The 19,245-nt window shown below is 39.4% G+C and overlaps 1 protein-coding gene across 1 annotated transcript; it reads right to left on the minus strand.

The window, feature by feature from the left end:
* Positions 1-81: 81 nt before the first annotated feature.
* Positions 82-1,581, minus strand: LOC125223522 (large ribosomal subunit protein eL38z/eL38y-like). The gene is made up of 3 exons (XM_048126703.2): positions 1,425-1,581; positions 647-830; positions 82-445 (listed from the first exon to the last, which is right to left on the minus strand). The coding sequence occupies exons 1-3, from the start codon at positions 1,425-1,427 to the stop codon at positions 423-425; spliced, it is 210 nt and encodes a 69-aa protein (XP_047982660.1). The 5' UTR covers positions 1,428-1,581; the 3' UTR covers positions 82-422.
* Between the last annotated feature and the right edge of the window lie 17,664 nt (positions 1,582-19,245).

The following is a 19,245-nucleotide window of genomic DNA, read 5'->3' on the forward strand; positions in this document are numbered from 1 at the left end:
ATTTTAACTTTTAGTAATTTATAAATTTTCCAACGTTTTTGACTTCTTATTTCCAATGTAACTACATACTCCACAAGGCTCTCCATTCAAATGTTTGAAGATATACATATTTTTGTAAATGTAACCAAATGTCAGATAAAATCTGACAAGCCATATTCCATGAAAGGCTACACGTTTTTTCCCAAATACGCTCTTAACAGGACTAGATAGTTATTAATAGCAACGAGACATATTTTGAATAAAATCATAAAAAGTTAACTATAGACAACCTCATATACCTAAAATACATAAATGCAGATCATTAGGATAAATGTGTCTTGACCAAAGTTACTATGGCAAAATAGTCACCAAACTTGTAGAACAAGTTCAAAATTCCATTTGTTTGCAAAAAATCCAACCAAAAATCTTTTGGGGTAGCATACTCACAGGTCTTGCACACTCAAACCTGAAAACAAAGTGAAAGAAGGTCAATTTTTCAGTAAAGGTAAAAATACAGAAGTAACAATGAGTAGCTCGTAATCAAATTTTTTAACAAGCATAAGCTAATAGAAAAACAAAGGCAGCAAGTTGTCAAAGGTATCAAAATTCCCTGCAATATGTACAAGGATGAAAATTCCACCAATTAAAGAAGGTTGAAATATCATACCGGGTGGAAGGGACTGCTTCAGTTTCTCAGCCTTCTCGAGATCAAACACACAGAGGGTGTATAGGTACTTTGAGCACCTAACCTTGAACTTAACCACTTCCTTACTCCTCTTGATCCTCACGGAACGTGCATCCGGCCTTCTAGCTGTCAGCAGAAAATCCTTTATCTCATGAATCTGCTTTGGCTGCAAGTTACACGATAGAGAATAACAGTTGATTAAAAAGTTCGATGCGAAAACCTAATTAGTCAACTATTAACACTTCAATGTTAACATAGTGCTATCCTCATTGAAGCTCAAACACTGCAGTTTAACTGAGAGAAACACTAAAACTGAATAACAATCTGTCAATCACAATGCTAGAAAATTTCAGTAATAATATCTACTGAACCTTTGGGCCTTAATTACCAAATTAAGGAGAAAAGCCAGAGTAATTAATAAAGAAATAGGAACCTGGTTATCTATTACTGTATATCTTATCTTCCTAGATCACTAAGAAACAAATATAAGTAGACAAAACATCTGAAAATACAGAAACAGAACATCTAAACATATCAATTCGATTAGGTTCATAACACAGAAAATACATGTTAACAAATGTATCACCTATCGAAAACCAAACTGTGGAAAAAAATTAATAAAATGAACTCGTTAATCAGAAAAAATAAATCAAATACAGGGAATCAAATACATTTACACAAAGGAAAGTTTCAGATTTTATCTACTCGGAAACTAAAAACAGAGAAATAAATCAACAACTAAGCCATTAATCACGTTTACCATGTTGGCTGATGAAATTTGCAAAACCGACGAGGTAACCAAACCCTAAGCGGTAAGGAGTTGTAGATTTATACGTACGCTGCGATAATATCTAAGGCCCTAAAATTTCTTCAAGTAAACTGTTTTTGTGCTCGGCCCATCAAATTTTTTATTTTTGCTTCATTACATACTACTACTAGTAGATACTCATCCGCATAATGAAATTTAGGTTTCATTTGGTATATGGAATTGCCAGCGTGGAATTAAAATTATACTCCCTCCGTCCCAAAGAAGATATCAACTTGGAAAATGGCACGGGATTTTAGGAGATGTTATTTTGTGTGTTAGGTGGTGAGAGAAAATATAATTTTATAATTGATGTGAGAAGGAACTTTTTCCAAAAGAGGAAATGTGACATCTTTTGTGGGACAAACTAAAAAGGAAAGTGTGACATCTTTTGTGAGACGGAGGGAGTAGTATACTCCTATTTATTATTATAAAAATATTTAAATTCGAAATTGAATTTAAAATATTAAATTCAACTTCTACTCGCTCCGTCTCAACAAAATGCATTTTCGATTCGACGTTTTAATATAAAATTGGTAAAGTAAGAGAGAGGTCAAGAGAAAAGGTAATTAAAGTATTGTTAGTGGAGAATGAATTTCACCTCATTAGAGAGAAACAGTTTTCAAAATTAGAGCATCCCCATCCGTGCTCTTAGCTAAGAGCACGGAGGTGGGCCCGGACCCAATTTTACTCCTTGTCCTTAGCTAAGAGCACAACACCCACATCCGTGCTCTTAGCTAAGGACAAGCTCAAGGGTCCCACCATTCTATTATTCAATTTAAATACTCCAATTATTAAAAACATTTCTACATTATAAAAATACATTACAAAATAAAAATTACATAATTAAAATCCTAAAAAATAAAAATTACATAATTAAAATACTAAAAAATAAAAATACATAATTAAAATCCTAGAAAATAAAAAATACATAATTAAAATCCTACAAATTAAAAATTACACACGTGGAAGACTAGTCATCTATCCCCAATTGCCTCTTGAGACCCCGGATCATTTGCTCATGTGTTGCAAGTTGATCCGGAGTCATCCGAGATGTATCGTTCATATAGAGTTGACTCAAGATGGCCCACAACGTGTTGTTCGGGGGTGAAGGAGGCACAAAGGGAGCGGGGGCGGCGGGGGCGGATGGAGTCGAGACGTGACGGCGGGGGCGGTTGGCCGCCGCCTTCTTCCTTCCTTGCGGGCGGGAACTGCTCGGGCCAGCGTCGGGGCTACCCAAGTTAGCTCCGGCAAGCTGGGTAGCCACATCATCGGAGACGCCGTCGGATAGGGCAACCGACCTGGACCGTTTGCTGGAGGAGCTGGAGGAGGATGCTGCTATGCCGCCCCTATACTTCGGATGTTGGCGCCCCTCCTGCCAACAATCGAGGTACTTGAACGGTTTGTACTCCTCCCGTTGGTATGCCGCCAAGGCGGCAGTGATGATGTCGAGCTCGTTCGTGCCGCTCCCCGCCGACCGCTCTTCCTGGAGGTAAATCCCCTGGAACTTCCCGATTGCCTCGTTGCATCTATAGATGCAATTGCGAACCATACTATCATTGCGATAGATGGTTCCCGCCGGTCGGGTTTCATTGTAGAGGCGAGTGACACGCCACCAATAAGTTTCCACGGTTTGGTTCGTGCCGACGTCCGGATCTTCGGAGACTGCCAAGTAGGCTTTGAACATCGCCATCATCTCACCCGGAGTGTACGGGGTGCGGGTGCCACAAACAGGAGGAGTAGGAACAGAAGTAGGAGTAGGAGTAGAGCTGTTGCTCCCTCCTGATCCGGGTTCGGGAGCCCACCCGAACCCGGGGGCGTTTAGGTCGTGCAACGGGTAAGGACGGTAGCCACCCGGAGCTTTCGAACCTTGAGTTTGAGGAGGGGCCGTAAATTGGGTTTCCGGACTATATCCGGCCTCGGAGTCGAACCAATCGTGGTTCCAACCGCGATTGCCGGAGGGGTGATCGCCGGAGCCGGACATTGTGTAATGTGGTGGGAATTTAGATGAGAGAGTATGAGGAAAAAAGATGAGAGAATGTAGATGAATGATGATAGAATAGATGAGAATGTGATTTTTTTTTGTGTTGAAGTGGGGGTATTTATAGATGAAAATGTGAATTTTGGGGAAAAAAAAGTTGAAAAATAAATTAAAAGTGGGTAGAAAACGGATATAATTTTTTGAGAAGTGGGAAAATATATATTTTTTTATTTAAAATCATTTTTTTAAATAAATTTCGAATTTTTTTTAAAATAAAAAATAAAAAAACGAATTTGCCAATGGCATAGCCGTTGGCCAATCAGAGCGTGCCACGTAGGGCTGCTCAGCGGCACGGACGTGCTCTTAGCTAAGAGCAGCGCCGTGCCGCTGGCACGGACGGACAAGCTCCAGCGACGGACGGACGGCACCGTGCTCAGCGGCACGGACGGACGAGCAGCGTCCCTGCTACCGCTGCGGATGCTCTTAGAAAGTGCATATTCTTGCGGAAGGGATCACCTCATACATAGCATAACACATTTAATAATACACTACTAAATACTCCCTCCATCCCGGCTAAGATGACACATTGCTTAGCCGGCACGAGATTTTAGGAGTTATTGGTTAAAGTGTTTAATTGGAAAGAGAGAAGGTGGGTGTAGGTATTAAAGTAGAGAGATCAAGATAGATGGATATTTTAATAGGAGTGAGAAAAAGTGGTTTAGTGTATTAATTGGAGAGAGAAAGTTACCAAAAAAAGAAATGTGTCATCTTAATTGGGACAAACTAAAAAGGAAAACGTGTCATCTTAAGCGGGACGGAGGGAGTATTTGACAAGTGTATACCATTTTATGGTAAAAAAGTTAGTTCTAAAAATTATTTCCTTAACTTTCTCACTACTATATCTGATTAAAATACTTTTGTTATTTCATACACTTTTGCTTATTATATTTAATCAAAGAAGTTACGTATGTTGTTAAAAATATTTAATAAGTCAAATTTTATTTACTTCAAAATATTTATATAAAAAGATTAAATTTTTATGTATTTCAAAAAATTTAAAAATTTTCGTCTTTTCCTAATTTTATTGAGATTATTTAATTTTTAATATCTGTAAAAGATGTCGATCTTATAAAAAAAATGTAATTAACTAAAATATGATCAAATTTCATGTTTTATATATAGAAATATAAAATAATATACGTAAATAATTAGTATTCCATAAAAATACTTTCAAAATTTTAATTAATTAAAAAAAAGTTTGACATAATTAGTTGATTCTATTATAATGAGACCCCGAATTTTAAAAAAACATAGTCAACTAATTAATTATGTCAAGTTTTTTGAACTTATTATAATTTTGCAATTATTTTTATAGAATATATATAATAAAATTTTATATTATATTATATTGAGATAATAGCTATATATAAAAAATATTTGGTCAAGCTTTTATTTATTACAATTGTATATAACAGCACGCGACGGACGTTCTTTGGTGATATTAAAAATTAAATCATCATAATAAATTAAAAAAGAAATAAAAAGGGAAATTTTTGACATTTTTATATTTTTTACAATGCATAAAAATTAGAATTTTTTTATATATATCTTTTTCAAAAAGTAAAATTTAACAGCGATATTTTTTTAACTAAGAGTTAACAAATTTATTTTAATTAGATATAGTAGTGAGAAAGTTAAGGAATTAATTTTTAAAATAACTTTACCATAAAATGGTATACACTTGTCAAATTTTTAGTAGTGTATTATAAAATGTATTATGCAATGTATGAGGTGATCCCTTCCGATATTCTTGTAGGACAAACTAAAAAAGAAACGTGCATATTCTTATGGAACGGATATAGTATAATTTAATTTTATATCTAAAAAGATTATTGAAATTTGTTATGAAATAAAAATAAATTCACACACAATGCACACACATAGTGTATGCGCACTACACTGAAGATACACACATGACACAAACATACACCATACACTCTCTCTAGACCCACAACCACAAACTAGATATACCAGGATATATCAAAGAATACCAAAATTCTCAAGGATTTCATATGATGAGTTGACGACTTTTGAAAATTTACAGATTATTTTACAAATTTATATATTTATTCTCAATTCCGCTAATAAGAGTTTTGTTTTTTCTCATTTTGGTTCGCCCGCAAATAGGAATTCCGGTTCATTTTTACTGTAAATGGTGGTAGGGTCACACATTCTACTAGCTTATTCCACTCACATTTTATTTAAAACTAATATACACAAGTGGAATCCATATACCACTAACTTTTTCCATCCACTTCTCTAACATTTCTTTAAATTCATGTCGGAAAGAAATAAAACTCCTATTCGCGGACGAAAAAAATAACAACATACAATGATCAATTTCAACGTGTAGTATAAGAGTGTCTGCAATGATGCTCTTCGTCGTCCTCGTTGCACTGGGCATCGTGCGGTGGGGAGGCTTGCATCGATTCCGCTCCCTCCCCCTCATGTGGATCGGTGGTCGTTGTGGCTCTACGATTTCCTCAGCACTATTGACACTGGTTCGGCCGAGTCAATTTTTGAAAATAGAAATTTATATTCCCCCCGTTTTTTAAAAATAGCAACTATTTTAATTTTGGGTCATTCCTTAAATATAATAACTTTAGAATCTTTCTATTTTAGGACATGGACCCTACAATCCACTAACACTACTTTCTCTACTTTTTCTCTTCCTCTTTTTTACTTTACTCATTTTTCTTTTCTCCTCTCTTACTTTACCAATTCTTCTCACTTACTTTACCAATTGTGCATTAAAACCGGTGTCGTTTCAAATGTTTCTATTTTTTTTAATACGGAGGGAGTACTACTTTCGCTCTATATATACACCTAGGGATGTCAATTGGGCTAACCCGTTCGGGTTCGGGCCAACCCACTCGGGTTTTCGGGCTATTTGGGTGCGGGCTATTCGGGTAATGGATTTTTCGGGTTATAAATTTTCAACCCTATGAAGGGGTTGGCAGCGGAAGCGCTCACATAAATCAATTACATAATAATTCTGATCTATTTAGCGGATTATTTAGACAAATTCTATTCGCGTAATTATCTCACGTATCATTCTCATAACTCAAATAATAACATGCTTTAAATTAATTGAAACCTAAAACATGCTTTTCTAAGGTTCAGCCATTATACCTTGATGATTCTCCAAAGAATCGAAGATAGCTAGCGCCTTCTCCACGTGAAGATCTTTAGTACAAAACCACGGATCTTCTGACTAGTTCCCGGACTGTGAACTGATATCAGGGTGGGCTGATCTCACCAGTGCACTAGGACTTAAATAGAGAAGACAGAAATCCTTTCCCTCGGAGGAGAAAAAATCGACCACTACTAGGAGTAGAGGGGGCCGTATGCTCAATGTAGTGCATAATCAATACCGTATGCTCAATGCTAACGTACATTGATTGAGAAATAATTTACGAGACCTCGTCTTTCAATAGATAGCATAAAGACTGTCTCGCTGTTAGATCCATTCAGTGCTATACCACACCAACGTCATCTTATTTCAGTAAGGCTTAGAAATAATCGGACTGACATTGCAACCTTTCACGATAGGCAGTCTAAGCCTATCTAGGTTGTGAAATTATTCTTTTTCTTTGTTTAGAACTAACCGTGTTACCTTAAAGTGAACGACGCCCACAACCGGTCTACTAAAACAAATACTTAGACTTTGTTAAGTTACTTATACATTTAAATATGCAATAAACATCCATTAAATGTAAAACATAACAATATTATGACAAAATAATCTATTTATTCATTTGGAAAATAAAATAAGAGTTTTAACAGTATTCAATCACTCGAAAGGTGATTTCTAGTATACAAACTCTAACAATCTCCCACTTATACTAAAAACAGCTTTCGAGCATACAAAAAAATGTGCACTACGTCTAATTCTCCCACTTATACTGAAAGCGAGTTGAGGTCTCGAGCGAGTCGAACTCCCATTCCTTCTACATGGCGCTCGAACGGTTTGACCGCCAATGCCTTAGTAAAAGGATCTGCCAGGTTGTTCTCTGACGCAATCTTGACCACTTGTATGTCTCCTCTCTGCACTATATCTTTGATGATATGATACTTCCTCTCAATGCGTTTGCTCGCTTTGTGAGCTCTTGGTTCCTTCGAATTTGCCACAGCACCAGAATTGTCACAATAAATGGTGATGCTCTTGGGCAGATTCGTAACCACACCTAAGTCCATAAGAAAGTTCTTGAGCCATACAGCCTCATTTGCAGCCTCCGAAGCGGCCACATATTCGGCTTCCATGGTAGAGTCTGCAATGCATTTCTGCTTTACACTCTTCCAAATTACGGCTCCACCTCCTAAGGTAAACACATAACCAGAAGTAGATTTCCTCGAGTCCTGATCAGCTTGAAAGTCTAAATCAGTATATCCCATAGGACATAGCTCGCCTGCTTTGTAAACTAGAACATAGTCCTTAGTCCGTTTAAGGTACTTGAGTATGTTCTTTACTGCAGTCCAATGTCCTTGGCCCGGATTTGACTGATATCTTGCTACCATGCCAACAGCAAAGCAAATATCAGACCTTGTACAAAGCATAGCATACATGAGACTACCAACTGCCGAAGCGTATGGTATCCTTCTCATCTCTGCTATCTCAGATGCAGTCTTAGGACACATCTCTTGAGATAAATGGATGCCATGTCTAAAAGGTAAGAAACCTTAGGGTTTAGGGTTTAGGGTGGCATCTTGCATGCTAAAATGACTAAGTACAGTATCGATGTAGGGTTCTTGGGATAAGCACAACATCCTTTTCTCACGATCCCTAAGGACCTTGATACCTGGGATGTGTCCCGCATCTCCCATATCTTTCATCTCGAACTGGCGGGACAACCAAGTTCGAACTGATGACAACATTTTTTTTATTGTTTCCAATTAGAAGAATGTCATCTACATACAAAACTAAGAACACCACATTCCCTTTTTCTACCTTCTTGTAAACGCAACTCTCATTAGGGCATTTTTCGAATCCAAACTTATGAACAGTTTGATCGAAGCACTGATTCCATGATCTAGATGCTTGCTTGAGGCCATAAATGGCCTTCTTAAGCTTCCAAACCATGTGCTCTTTGCCCTTCACGGCATAACCCTCGGGTTGTTCCATGTAGATGGTCTCCTCAAGACTACCGTTCAAGAACGCAGTCTTAACGTCTATCTGCCACACATCCCAATCCATATAAGCTGCTATAGACAATAGAATCCGGATCGATTTGAGCATGGCCACTGGGGAGAAGGTCTCGTCGTAATCGACACCTTCCTTTTTGGGTATACCCCTTAGCCACTAGACTTTAACTCGTCCATCGGGTCCACGTTTACGTTTGTATATCCACTTGCTCCCAATGGCAGTACAGCCTTCGGGTAGGACGGACAAATCGTAGACATCTTTGTCTATCATAGATTGTAGTTCCGAATCCATTGCTTTTACCCATTCGCAATGATCGATATCCGCATGCGCCTCTGCAAAATTCCAGGGATCTAGTACATTGCTGTCCGTGGAGTGATCCATGGATTCCCCCAAACCAATGTACCTATCGGGCTCATGAGAGACCCTCCCACTGCGGCGTGGCACTACAACATTAGGTGTAGAAGTTGAAGGTTCGGGAATATGTTGAACAATTGAGACTTGTTCTTGGTTAATGGAACTTGTGACTGAAGTGAGCTCTTCTAGAGCTACCTCACTGCTGGGTTTTGATTCATAACAAAGTCTTCCTCTAAGAATGTCGCGTGAGTACTCACAATGACTTTCTTGTCTCGGAGACTATAGAATTCATAAGCTTTCGAACCTTTGGGGTACCCTATAAACAAACATACCTCTGTCCTTGAGCCCAGCTTAGTTGGATCCTTTTCCAAAACATGAGCTGGACACCCCCATATCTTGAGATGCTCTAGATTGGGCTTGCGCCCAGTCCACAACTCATATGGAGTAGCAGGAACAGATTTTGACGGTAAATTGTCTAAAATATGACTCGCGGAAAGCAAGGCATGCCCCCAAAACGAAATAGGCAGTCGTGCATAACTCATCATCGATCGGATCATGTTCAACAAGGTCCTATTCCTTCTTTCAGCTACGCCATTATGCTGGGGTGTGCCCGGCGCAGTCGTTTGGGATTCAATTCCCTCTACTAATAAGTAGTCCAAAAACTCGGCACTGAGGTATTCGCTTCCGCGATCAGATCGCAGGCTCTTGATACGTTTTCCATGATGCGTCTCCGCATAAGCCTTAAACTCCTTGAACTTGTCAAAAGCTTCAGACTTAAAGCGCATCAAATAAACATATCCGACTTTCGAGTAATCATCAATAAAAGTGATGAAATAGCGAAAGCCGCCTCTTGCCTCGGTTGACATTGGTCCACACACATTAGTATGAACGAGTTCTAGTGCTTCCTTGGCCCTATTACCTTTCACCCTAAAAGGTCTCTTAGTCATCTTGCCTTCCAAACAGGATTCACACGTAGAAAATGATTCAGTATCTAGCCCTTTAAGAAGGTCTTGATCCACGAGAGTCTGAATCCTCTTTTGGTTGGCATGACCAAGTCTAAGGTGCCATAAGTACGTTTTGTTCATTGAACTTGAAGGTTCTTTTCTCTTCTTTGAAATTTTCGATGCATTATTGAGTTCTAATTTGCGATTATTAAATTGTGTAGATATGATTGTGTACAGATTGTTTTCCTGATACCACGACAGATATAAAAACCATCTTTCTTAATAACACAACTGTCATTAAAAGAAATCGAATATCCATCAAAAACCAATTTAGAAACTGAAATTAAATTTCTTCTAAAAGAAGGTATCAACAAAACATTCTTCATAACCAAAAATCTATCACTACTAAAACGCAAATAAACGTCCTCCACTGCAACGGCCGCCACTTTAGTAGCGTCGCCCAGCTAGACTTCTATCTCACCATCATATAGCCGTCTTGTCACCTGCATTAAGTCAGGATCAAAACAAATATGATCAGTAGCTCCAGTGTCTATAACCCAAGTATGAGATGAAGTCGAAGCTAAACAAGATTCGACAACAAAAGCTTGGTGCATACCTGTAGCCTTGCCCTTTTTAGGGCAGTCTGGCTTCCAATGCCCCTTCTCTCCAAACTTGAAACATTTTTCGATTTGCTTCTTTCCCGACCTCCTCTTTTTCTTTCCCTTAGCTTCCTTAGGTGCGACATGGTTCGTCACTTTCTTCTTTCCTGCGCCAGGCCTAGGGCCAGAGGAACAATGTGACGAACTAACCATCGCAGCCTTAGCTTGGTTCATGAGATCCTCTGCCGACTGAAGTTCAGTCAACAACTCAGCCAAGGTGTAATTCCTTTTGTTCATCTCAAAGTTGAGCTTGAACTGCTGGAAGCTAGGAGGCAGACTCTGAAGGATAATAGTAACTTGGGACTCGGCATCAATGACGCCTCCCAAAACCTCAATTTGATTGAGGTGGCTCATCATCTCGAGGACATGGTCCCTCACAGACGAGCCTTCCTTCATAGACTTGCACATGATACTCCGAAAAGTTTGAGACTTAGCTGTTCGATTCTGAGTACCAAAGAGATTTGTGAGATTTTCCATAATCTCGGTGGCACTTGCCATGGCAGCATGCTGATGTCTAAGCACTGTTGACATGGAGGCCAACATATAACACTTAGCCATCTCATTCGCCTTGTGCCACCGTCTATGGGCATCTCGCGCTGCCTGCGCGGCGTTAGCCGCCGGCACTGGGGGCCGTGGAGTAGTGAGCACAAACTTGTACTCATCAGCCGTGAGAACGATGTCCAAATTTTGTTTCCATTCTATGTAATTTTGTCCCTCGAGTTTGTTTTCTTTAAGAATTGCAGAAAGAGGATTGACTGATATGTTGATGATTTAGGTTGCACTGCAAAACATAATATTTACTATTTGTCATAAACTTATGTGATGAAATTGAGTAGATTAACCATAAAACTTTTCAAATTTTCACAACTGTAAAATTAAAATTTTGTACCCTCAAGCAGAGGTCAATACGCATTAAAATTTTAACATTTTTACTGGTCACAACATCGACGAATAGTCCAGAGACCGCAGCACGGCATGGCCGCCAAATGTTTCCTAAGCACGACCATCAGATTTAGCATTACATAATTTTATTTATAAGATCTGATGGTCGTGCTTAGGCAGCATTAGGCGTGTTGACCTCCAAAGGAGGAAGATATTGATACGTCGGTGTTGTGACCAGTAAAATTGTCAAAGTTTTAATGCGTATTAACCTCCAATGGAGGATACAATTTATTAATTTTGCTATTGTAAGATTTTGAAAAGTTTTATGGTTAATCTACTCAATTTCCTTACATAAGTTTATGACAAATAGTAAATTCTTTTGTTTGCAGTGCAATAAAATCCGTCAAAATGTCTTTTAATCCTCTTTCTGCCATTCTCAAAGAAAACAAACTCGAGGGCCAAAATTACATCGAATGGAAACAAAACTTGGATATCGTTCTCACAAGCGAAGAGTACAAGTTTGTGCTCACTACTCCACGCCCAGCAGTGCCGGCAGCTAACGCCGCGCAAGGACTGCGAGATGTGCATAGACGGTGGCATAAGGCGAATGAGATGGCTAAGTGCTACATGTTGGCTTCTATGTCATCAGTACTGAAGCATCAACATTCAGCCATGGAAACTACCGCCGAGATTATGACAAATCTCGCAAATCTTTCTGGTACTCAGAATCGAACGGCTAAGTCTCAAGCCTTTCGGAGTATCATGACGAAGACTATGAAGGAAGGCTCGTCAGTGAGGACACATGTCCTCGAGATGATGAGCCACCTCAACCAGATTGAGGTTTTGGGATGGACGATCGATCCCGAGTCTCAAGTTACTATAATCCTTCAAAGTCTTCCCCCTAGCTTCCAACAGTTCAAGCTCAATTTCGAGAGAACAAGCGGAATTGCACTTTGGCAGAGCTGCTGACTGAACTTCAGTCGGCGGAGGACCTTATGGTTCAGGCTAAGGTAGCTATGCTGAGTTTGGCGCCTAATTCCTCTGGCTCTAAGCCTCGCCCAGGAAAGAAAAAGGCACCGAACCCAGTGACAGCTAAGAATGCTAAGGGAAAGAAGAAGAAGTGGGGTGACAAGAAGCCTACTGGAAAGTGCTTCAAGTGTGGAGAGAAAGGTCATTGGAAGCCAGATTGTCCTAAGAAGGGCAAGGCTACAGGTATGCACCATGCTCTAGTAGTCGAGTCATGTTTGGCTTTGACATCTACTCATACTTGGGTTATTGATACTGGAGCAACTGATCATATATGTTTTGATCCTGACTTAATGCAGGTGACAAGACGGTTACATGATCGTGAGATCGAAGTCCAGCTGGGCGACGCTACTAAAGTGGCGGCCGTTGCAGTGGGAGACGTTTATTTGCGTTTTTCTAGTGATAGATTTTTTATTTTGAAGAATATTTTGTTGATACCTTCTTTTAGAAGAAATTTAATTTCAGTATCTAAATTGTCTTTTGATGGATATTCGATTTCTTTTAATGACAATTGCGTTATTAAGAAAGATGGTTCTTATATCTGTCGTGGTATCATGGAAAACAATCTGTATACAATCACTTCTACACAATTTAATCAACGTAAATCAGAACTCAATGCTACATCGAAAATTTCTAAGAAAAGAAAAGAACCTTCAAGTTCAATGAATGATACGTACTTATGGCACCTTAGACTTGGTCATGCCAACGAAAGAAGAATTCATGCGATGGTTGATCAAGATCTTCTCAAAGGTCTTGAGAAGGAACCATTTTCGAAGTGTGAATCCTGTCTCGAAGGCAAGATGACTAAGAGACCTTTTAGGTCAAAGGGGAATAGGGCCAATGAAGTACTTGAGCTCATTCATACTGATGTGTGTGGACCAATGTCAACCGAGGCAAGGGGCGGCTATCGATACTTCGTCACCTTTATAGATGACTTCTCGAAAGTTGGATACGTCTATTTGATGCGCTACAAGTCTGAAACTTTTGACAAGTTCAAGGAGTTTAAGGCTAAAGTAGAGACGCGTCATGGTAAGACTATCAAATGCCTGCGATCTGATCGCGGAGGCGAATACCTAAGTGCCGAGTTTTTGGACTATTTATCAGTAGCGGGAATTCAATCCAAACGACTGCTGATACGCCCGGATTTTGCACTGTTTTAAGGCCATTATTTGGTCCGTTTTTGTTATCAAAATCACTCTACATGTCCATTATTTGCATATTCTATACATTTTGGTATTTTGACGTGTTTTGTGAGAAATGTGCATATTTGAGCCGAAAAGGGGAGTAAAAACGCATAGTCTGGAAATCTGGAGTCAGACGGCGACCAGCGACCGCCGCGAAGTTGTACGGCGACCGCCGGCGCCCGGCGGTCAGAGCTATGTGGCGGCCCGCCTCGGAAATTTACGCTAGGAGAAGAGTCTCGCCCGGCGACCGCCGGAGGACATGTGGCGGTCCGCCACCGAAGAGTCAGATTCTCTGGACTCCAGCCCGGCGACCGCCGGCCAAGGTGCGGCGGCCCGCCGGAGAAAGGTGGCGAATCCGACCAGCCCTAGATTTGCTCCAAGATTTACCAAATTTTGAAGACCTTTTCATTCTATGATGAGGAATAATCATCCCCTATAAATAGGACCTCAAGCTTCATCAAAAAAGAGTTTTTTTTGAGGGACACACAACAAGAACACATTCATAGAGATCAAAAGCTAGAGTACTTCAATTGTGCAAGGAGTTGAAGAAGGATTTCATGAACATCAAGAACGACAAGGATTCAACCTACGGGTTTTATTTGCTTTAGTTTTATGTTCAAATTACTTTCCCTTCAATCTATGTTTTTAGTTTATTCAGTCATGTGTAACTAAACTCATAGGATTCTAGGGATGTGTTAGTAGCAACTTTGGTTATACAATTCCGTTTTCTATTTAATATCCGTTTTGTTTTTACTTTGTTTCTTCCCTAAGTTAATCATGATGCTTCATAATTGAGTGACACAATTATGTATGATTCAATACAACTTGCTTCATAACTGTGACAGAGTTCTAGCGAGTTAGATCCACTTAGTAGACACTACAGTTAGCTTCCTTTAATACGGCACTGTTAATTGAGAGTGAGGACTTTTCAAGGGTCTTAGGAGCTTTTTGGAGTTACGTGTTAGGATTGACAACCCTAATGTTAGTAATCAACGTTTGTATCGCATGAGCATAAGCTAGGTGACTCGTCCTTTCAAAGTATTAACTGTGCTAGGGTATTGTAGTTTGGAATTTGTATAACCATAAAAGTGAAAGCACATCCCTGGAATTCCCCTTATCTCTATACTTTTCTCTCCGTGATTTGCTTGCATTTAGTTGTTTACTGTTTTTAATATTTACTGTTTTCAAAAGTTTCCAAAAATTCTTGTTTCTCCAGATAGTAATTGAGTTCTAGTAGAAGATAGACACTTTGTGTACATCTTCCCCGTGTTCGATACCCGGTACTAACCTTTTGCTATACTATACCTACTCTGTATACTTGCAGGTATTTATAGTGCAAATAAAAAGTGCATCAACTGCGCCGGGCACACTCCAGCAGAATGGCGTAGCTGAAAGAAGGAATAGGACCTTATTAAATATGGTCCGCTCGATGATGAGTTACGCACGGTTACCTATTTCGTTTTGGGGGCATGCTTTGCTTTCGGCAAGCTATCTCTTAGACCACTTACCTTCTAAATCAGTTCCTACTACCCCATATGAGTTGTGGAATGGGCGGAAGCCCAATCTGGAACATCTCAGAGTGTGGGGGTGTCCGGCCCATGTATTGGAAAAGGATCCAACTAAGCTGGAATCTAGGACGGAGGTATGTGTGTTTATAGGATACCCTAGAGGAACAAAAGCTTATGAATTCTATAGTCTCAGATATCAGAAAGTAATTGTGAGCACTCATGCCACATTCTTAGAGGAAGACTATGTAATGAATCATAAGTCCCGCAGTGAGATAGCTCTTGATGAGCTAACTCAAGTCACAACTTCCATTAACCAAGAACAATTACCTAGTGTAACAACAATTCCAGAAACTTCAACTACTACACCAGATGTTGTAGTGCCGCGCCGCAGTGGGAGGGTCTCTCATGAGCCCGATAGATACATTGGTTTGGGTGAGTGCATGGATCACTCCTCGGACAGCAATGTACTTGATCCCTGGAATTTTGCAGAGACGCAGGCATATGTCGATCATTGCGAAAGGGTGAAAGCAATGGATTCGGAACTACAATCAATGGTAGATAAGGACGTCTATGATTTGTTTGTCCTACCCGAAGGCTGTACTGCCATTGGGAGCAAGTGGATATACAAACGTAAACATGGACCCGATGGACGAGTTAAAGTCTTCAAGGCAAGACTAGTGGCTAAGGGGTATACCCAAAAGGAAGGCATCGATTACGATGAGACCTTCTCCCCAGTGGCCATGCTCAAATTGATCCGTATACTTTTGTCTATAGCAGCTTACATGGATTGGGAAGTATGGCAGATGGACGTTAAGACTGCGTTTTTGAACGGGAGTCTTGAGGAGACCATCTACATGGAACAACCCGAAGGCTATGTGGTAAAGGGCAAGGAACACATGGTTTGGAAGCTTAAGAAGGCCATTTATGGCCTCAAGCAAGCATCTAGATCATGGAACCAGTGTTTCGATCAAACTGTTCAAAAGTTTGGATTCGAAAAATGCCCTAATGAAAGCTGCGTGTATAAGAAGGTTGAAAAGGGAAATGTTGTGTTCTTAGTTTTGTATGTAGATGACATTCTTCTAATTGGAAACAATAAAAAGATGTTGTCATCAGTGCGAACTTGGTTGTCCAGCCAGTTCGAGATGAAAGATATGGGTGATGCGGGACACATTCTCGGTATCAAGGTTCTAAGGAACCGTGCAAAGAGAATGTTGTGCTTATCCCAAGAATCTTACATCGACTCAGTACTTAGACGCTTTAGCATGCAGGATGCCAAGAAAGGTTTCCTACCTTTTAGACATGGCATCCATTTATCTCAAGAGATGTGTCCTAAGACAGCATCTGAGATAGCAGAGATGAGAAGAATACCATATGCCTCTGCAGTTGGTAGTCTCATGTATGATATGCTTTGTACTAGACCCGATATCTGCTTTGCTGTTGGCATGGTAGCAAGATATCAATCAAATCCCGGCCAAGGACATTGGACTGCCGTAAAAAACATACTCAAGTACCTTAATCGGACTAAGGACTATGTTCTAGTTTACAATGCAGCCGAGCTCTGTCCTTTAGGATATACAGATTCAGATTTTCAAGCTGATATAGATTCGAGAAAATCAACTTCCGGATATGTGTTTACCTTAGGAGGTGGAGCCGTAATTTGGAAGAGTGTAAAGCAGAAATGCATTGCAGACTCTACCATGGATGCCGAGTATGTGGCCGCTTCGGAGGCTGCAAAAGAGGCTGTATGGCTTAAGAACTTCCTTCTGAACTTAGGTGTGGTTTCGAATATGCCCAAGAGCATCACCATTTATTGTGACAATTCTGGTGCTGTGGCAAATTCGAGGGATCCACGGGCTCATAAAGCGAGCAAGCACATAGAGAGGAAGTATCATATTATTCGAGATATAGTGCAGAGAGGAGACATAAAAGTGGTCAAGATTGAGTCAGAGAACAACCTGGCAGATCCTTTCACGAAGACATTAGCGGTAAAGCCGTATGAAAGCCATGTTGAAGGAATGGGAGTTTGACTAATTCAAGACCTCAATCCGCTTTCAGTATAAGTGGGAGAATTTGACGTTAACACATTTTGTATACTCGAAAGTGTTTTGAGTATAAGTGGGAGATTGTTAGAGTTTGTATACTAGAAATCACGTTTCGAGTGATTGAATACTGTAAAACTCTTATTTTATTTTTCAATGAATAAAACAGATTATTTTTGTCATAATGTTGTTATGTTTTACATTTAATGGATGTTAATGCATTTTAAATGTATAAGTTAACTTAACAAAGTCTAAGTCTTTGTTTTAGTAGACCGGTTGTGGGCGTCGTCCACTTTAAGGTAACACGGTCAGTTCTAAACAAAGAAAAAGATGAATTTCACAACCTAGATGGAATTTGACTATCCATCGAGAAAGGTTGCAATGTCAGTCCGCATATTTCTAAGCCTTACTGAAATAAGATGACATTGGTGTGGTATAGCACTAAACGGATCTAACAGAAAGACTTGTCCTTGGGCTATCTACTGAAAGGCGAGGTCTTGATAATATTTGTTTCTTAATCAATGTAGGTTAGCATTGAGCATACGGTATTGATTATGCATTATTTTGACTTATCAAATGGTGCGGGTTTTTCGTAACCCAATTATCCTGATATATTGGGTAGTGGTGATCAATATCTAGCGGTGCTAGGATTGCTATTATATTGAATCGTGCGCGAGGTGAGTCTCGTTTGATAATGTCCTCAAGAGGAGCGCGAAACAAGGTTTTATTATTCGGAACCTAGCTAGTTGGAGTTTGATTACTCTGTGAATAATAAATAAGCGTTTCATGCTAAGTCCACTCTTGGAATTAATAAGAAGTTAATTAATTAAGTCCATAGCAGACATTAATTACTTAATGGACATTTTTATCTTAAGCGCGGGAAATGAAAGTTAAACGGATTACTTATAATTTCGGATTTTGATGGGGATAGTTCAATATTACTTCTGTAGTGGCTGCTCGTAATATTCCAATTATAACTTATATTAAATCGTGGGTTCAATTTAATTAGTAAAAAGTAAATTGGATGAGCCCATATCCAAAACCTTCCATAGATCCCTGTCTGGGCCCAAAAGGAACTTAATATAAATAGGAGAATAAAGGAGACAGAAATAACAATTTTTCCAGCCTAGCAATTTTCGAAAATTCCCTTCCCCAGCCGAGGAGATTTTCGAATTCCTCTCCTTTTCACAAAAGGATTTCTTCTGTCTTCTTTATTTAAGTCCTAGTATTCTGGTGAGATCAGCCCACACTGATATCGGAGTACAGTTCGGGAACCAGAGAGAAGATTTGTGGTCTAGTATTCAAATCGTCACGTGGAGAAGCTGCTAGCCATCTTCAATTCTTTGGAGAATTAATTAGGTACTTTTCTGCTCCGTAGAAAAGCATGTTTTAGGTTTCAATATTCTAAAGCATGATTAATTCAAGTTATGAGCATGATGCATGTAAGAATTTCGCGAATAGATTTTGTCTAAATAATCTTCTAAATAGATCTGATTATTATGTGATTTATTGGTGTGATTAATGATTGCTAAATTATGTTAATTCATGCAAATTAATTGAGCCACCAGCGCTTCCGCTGCCAGTTCCTTCAAGCGTCTAAGTACTGAATCGATGCAAGATTCTTGGGATAAGCACAACGTTCTCTTTGCACGGTTGCAAAGAACCTTGATACCGAGAATGTGTCCCGCATCACCAATATCTTTCATCTCGAACTGGCTGGACAACCAAGTTCGTACTGATGACAACATCTTTTTATTGTTTCCAATTAGAAGAATGTCATCTACATATAAAACTAAGAACACAACATTTCATTTTTCAACCTTCTTGTACACGCAACTTTCATTAGGACACTTTTCGAATCCAAACTTTTGAACAGTTTGATCAAAACACTGGTTCCATGATCTAGATGCTTGTTTGAGGCTATAAATGGCCTTCGTAATCTTCCAAACCATGTGTTCCTTGCCCTTTACCACATAGCCTTCGGGTTGTTCCATGT

Source organism: Salvia hispanica, chromosome 1 (genome assembly GCF_029641045.1).
Source record: "Salvia hispanica isolate PSC_SH4W2 chromosome 1, Shi_PSC_v1, whole genome shotgun sequence".
NCBI classification, from domain to species: domain Eukaryota; kingdom Viridiplantae; phylum Streptophyta; class Magnoliopsida; order Lamiales; family Lamiaceae; genus Salvia; species Salvia hispanica.

Coding starts and splice junctions, on each gene's coding strand:
- LOC125223522 (XM_048126703.2), bottom strand. Junction 446..646: donor GAAGCAGTCCCTTCCACCCG/GTATGATATTTC, acceptor CTTTGTTTTCAG/GTTTGAGTGTGCAAGACCTG.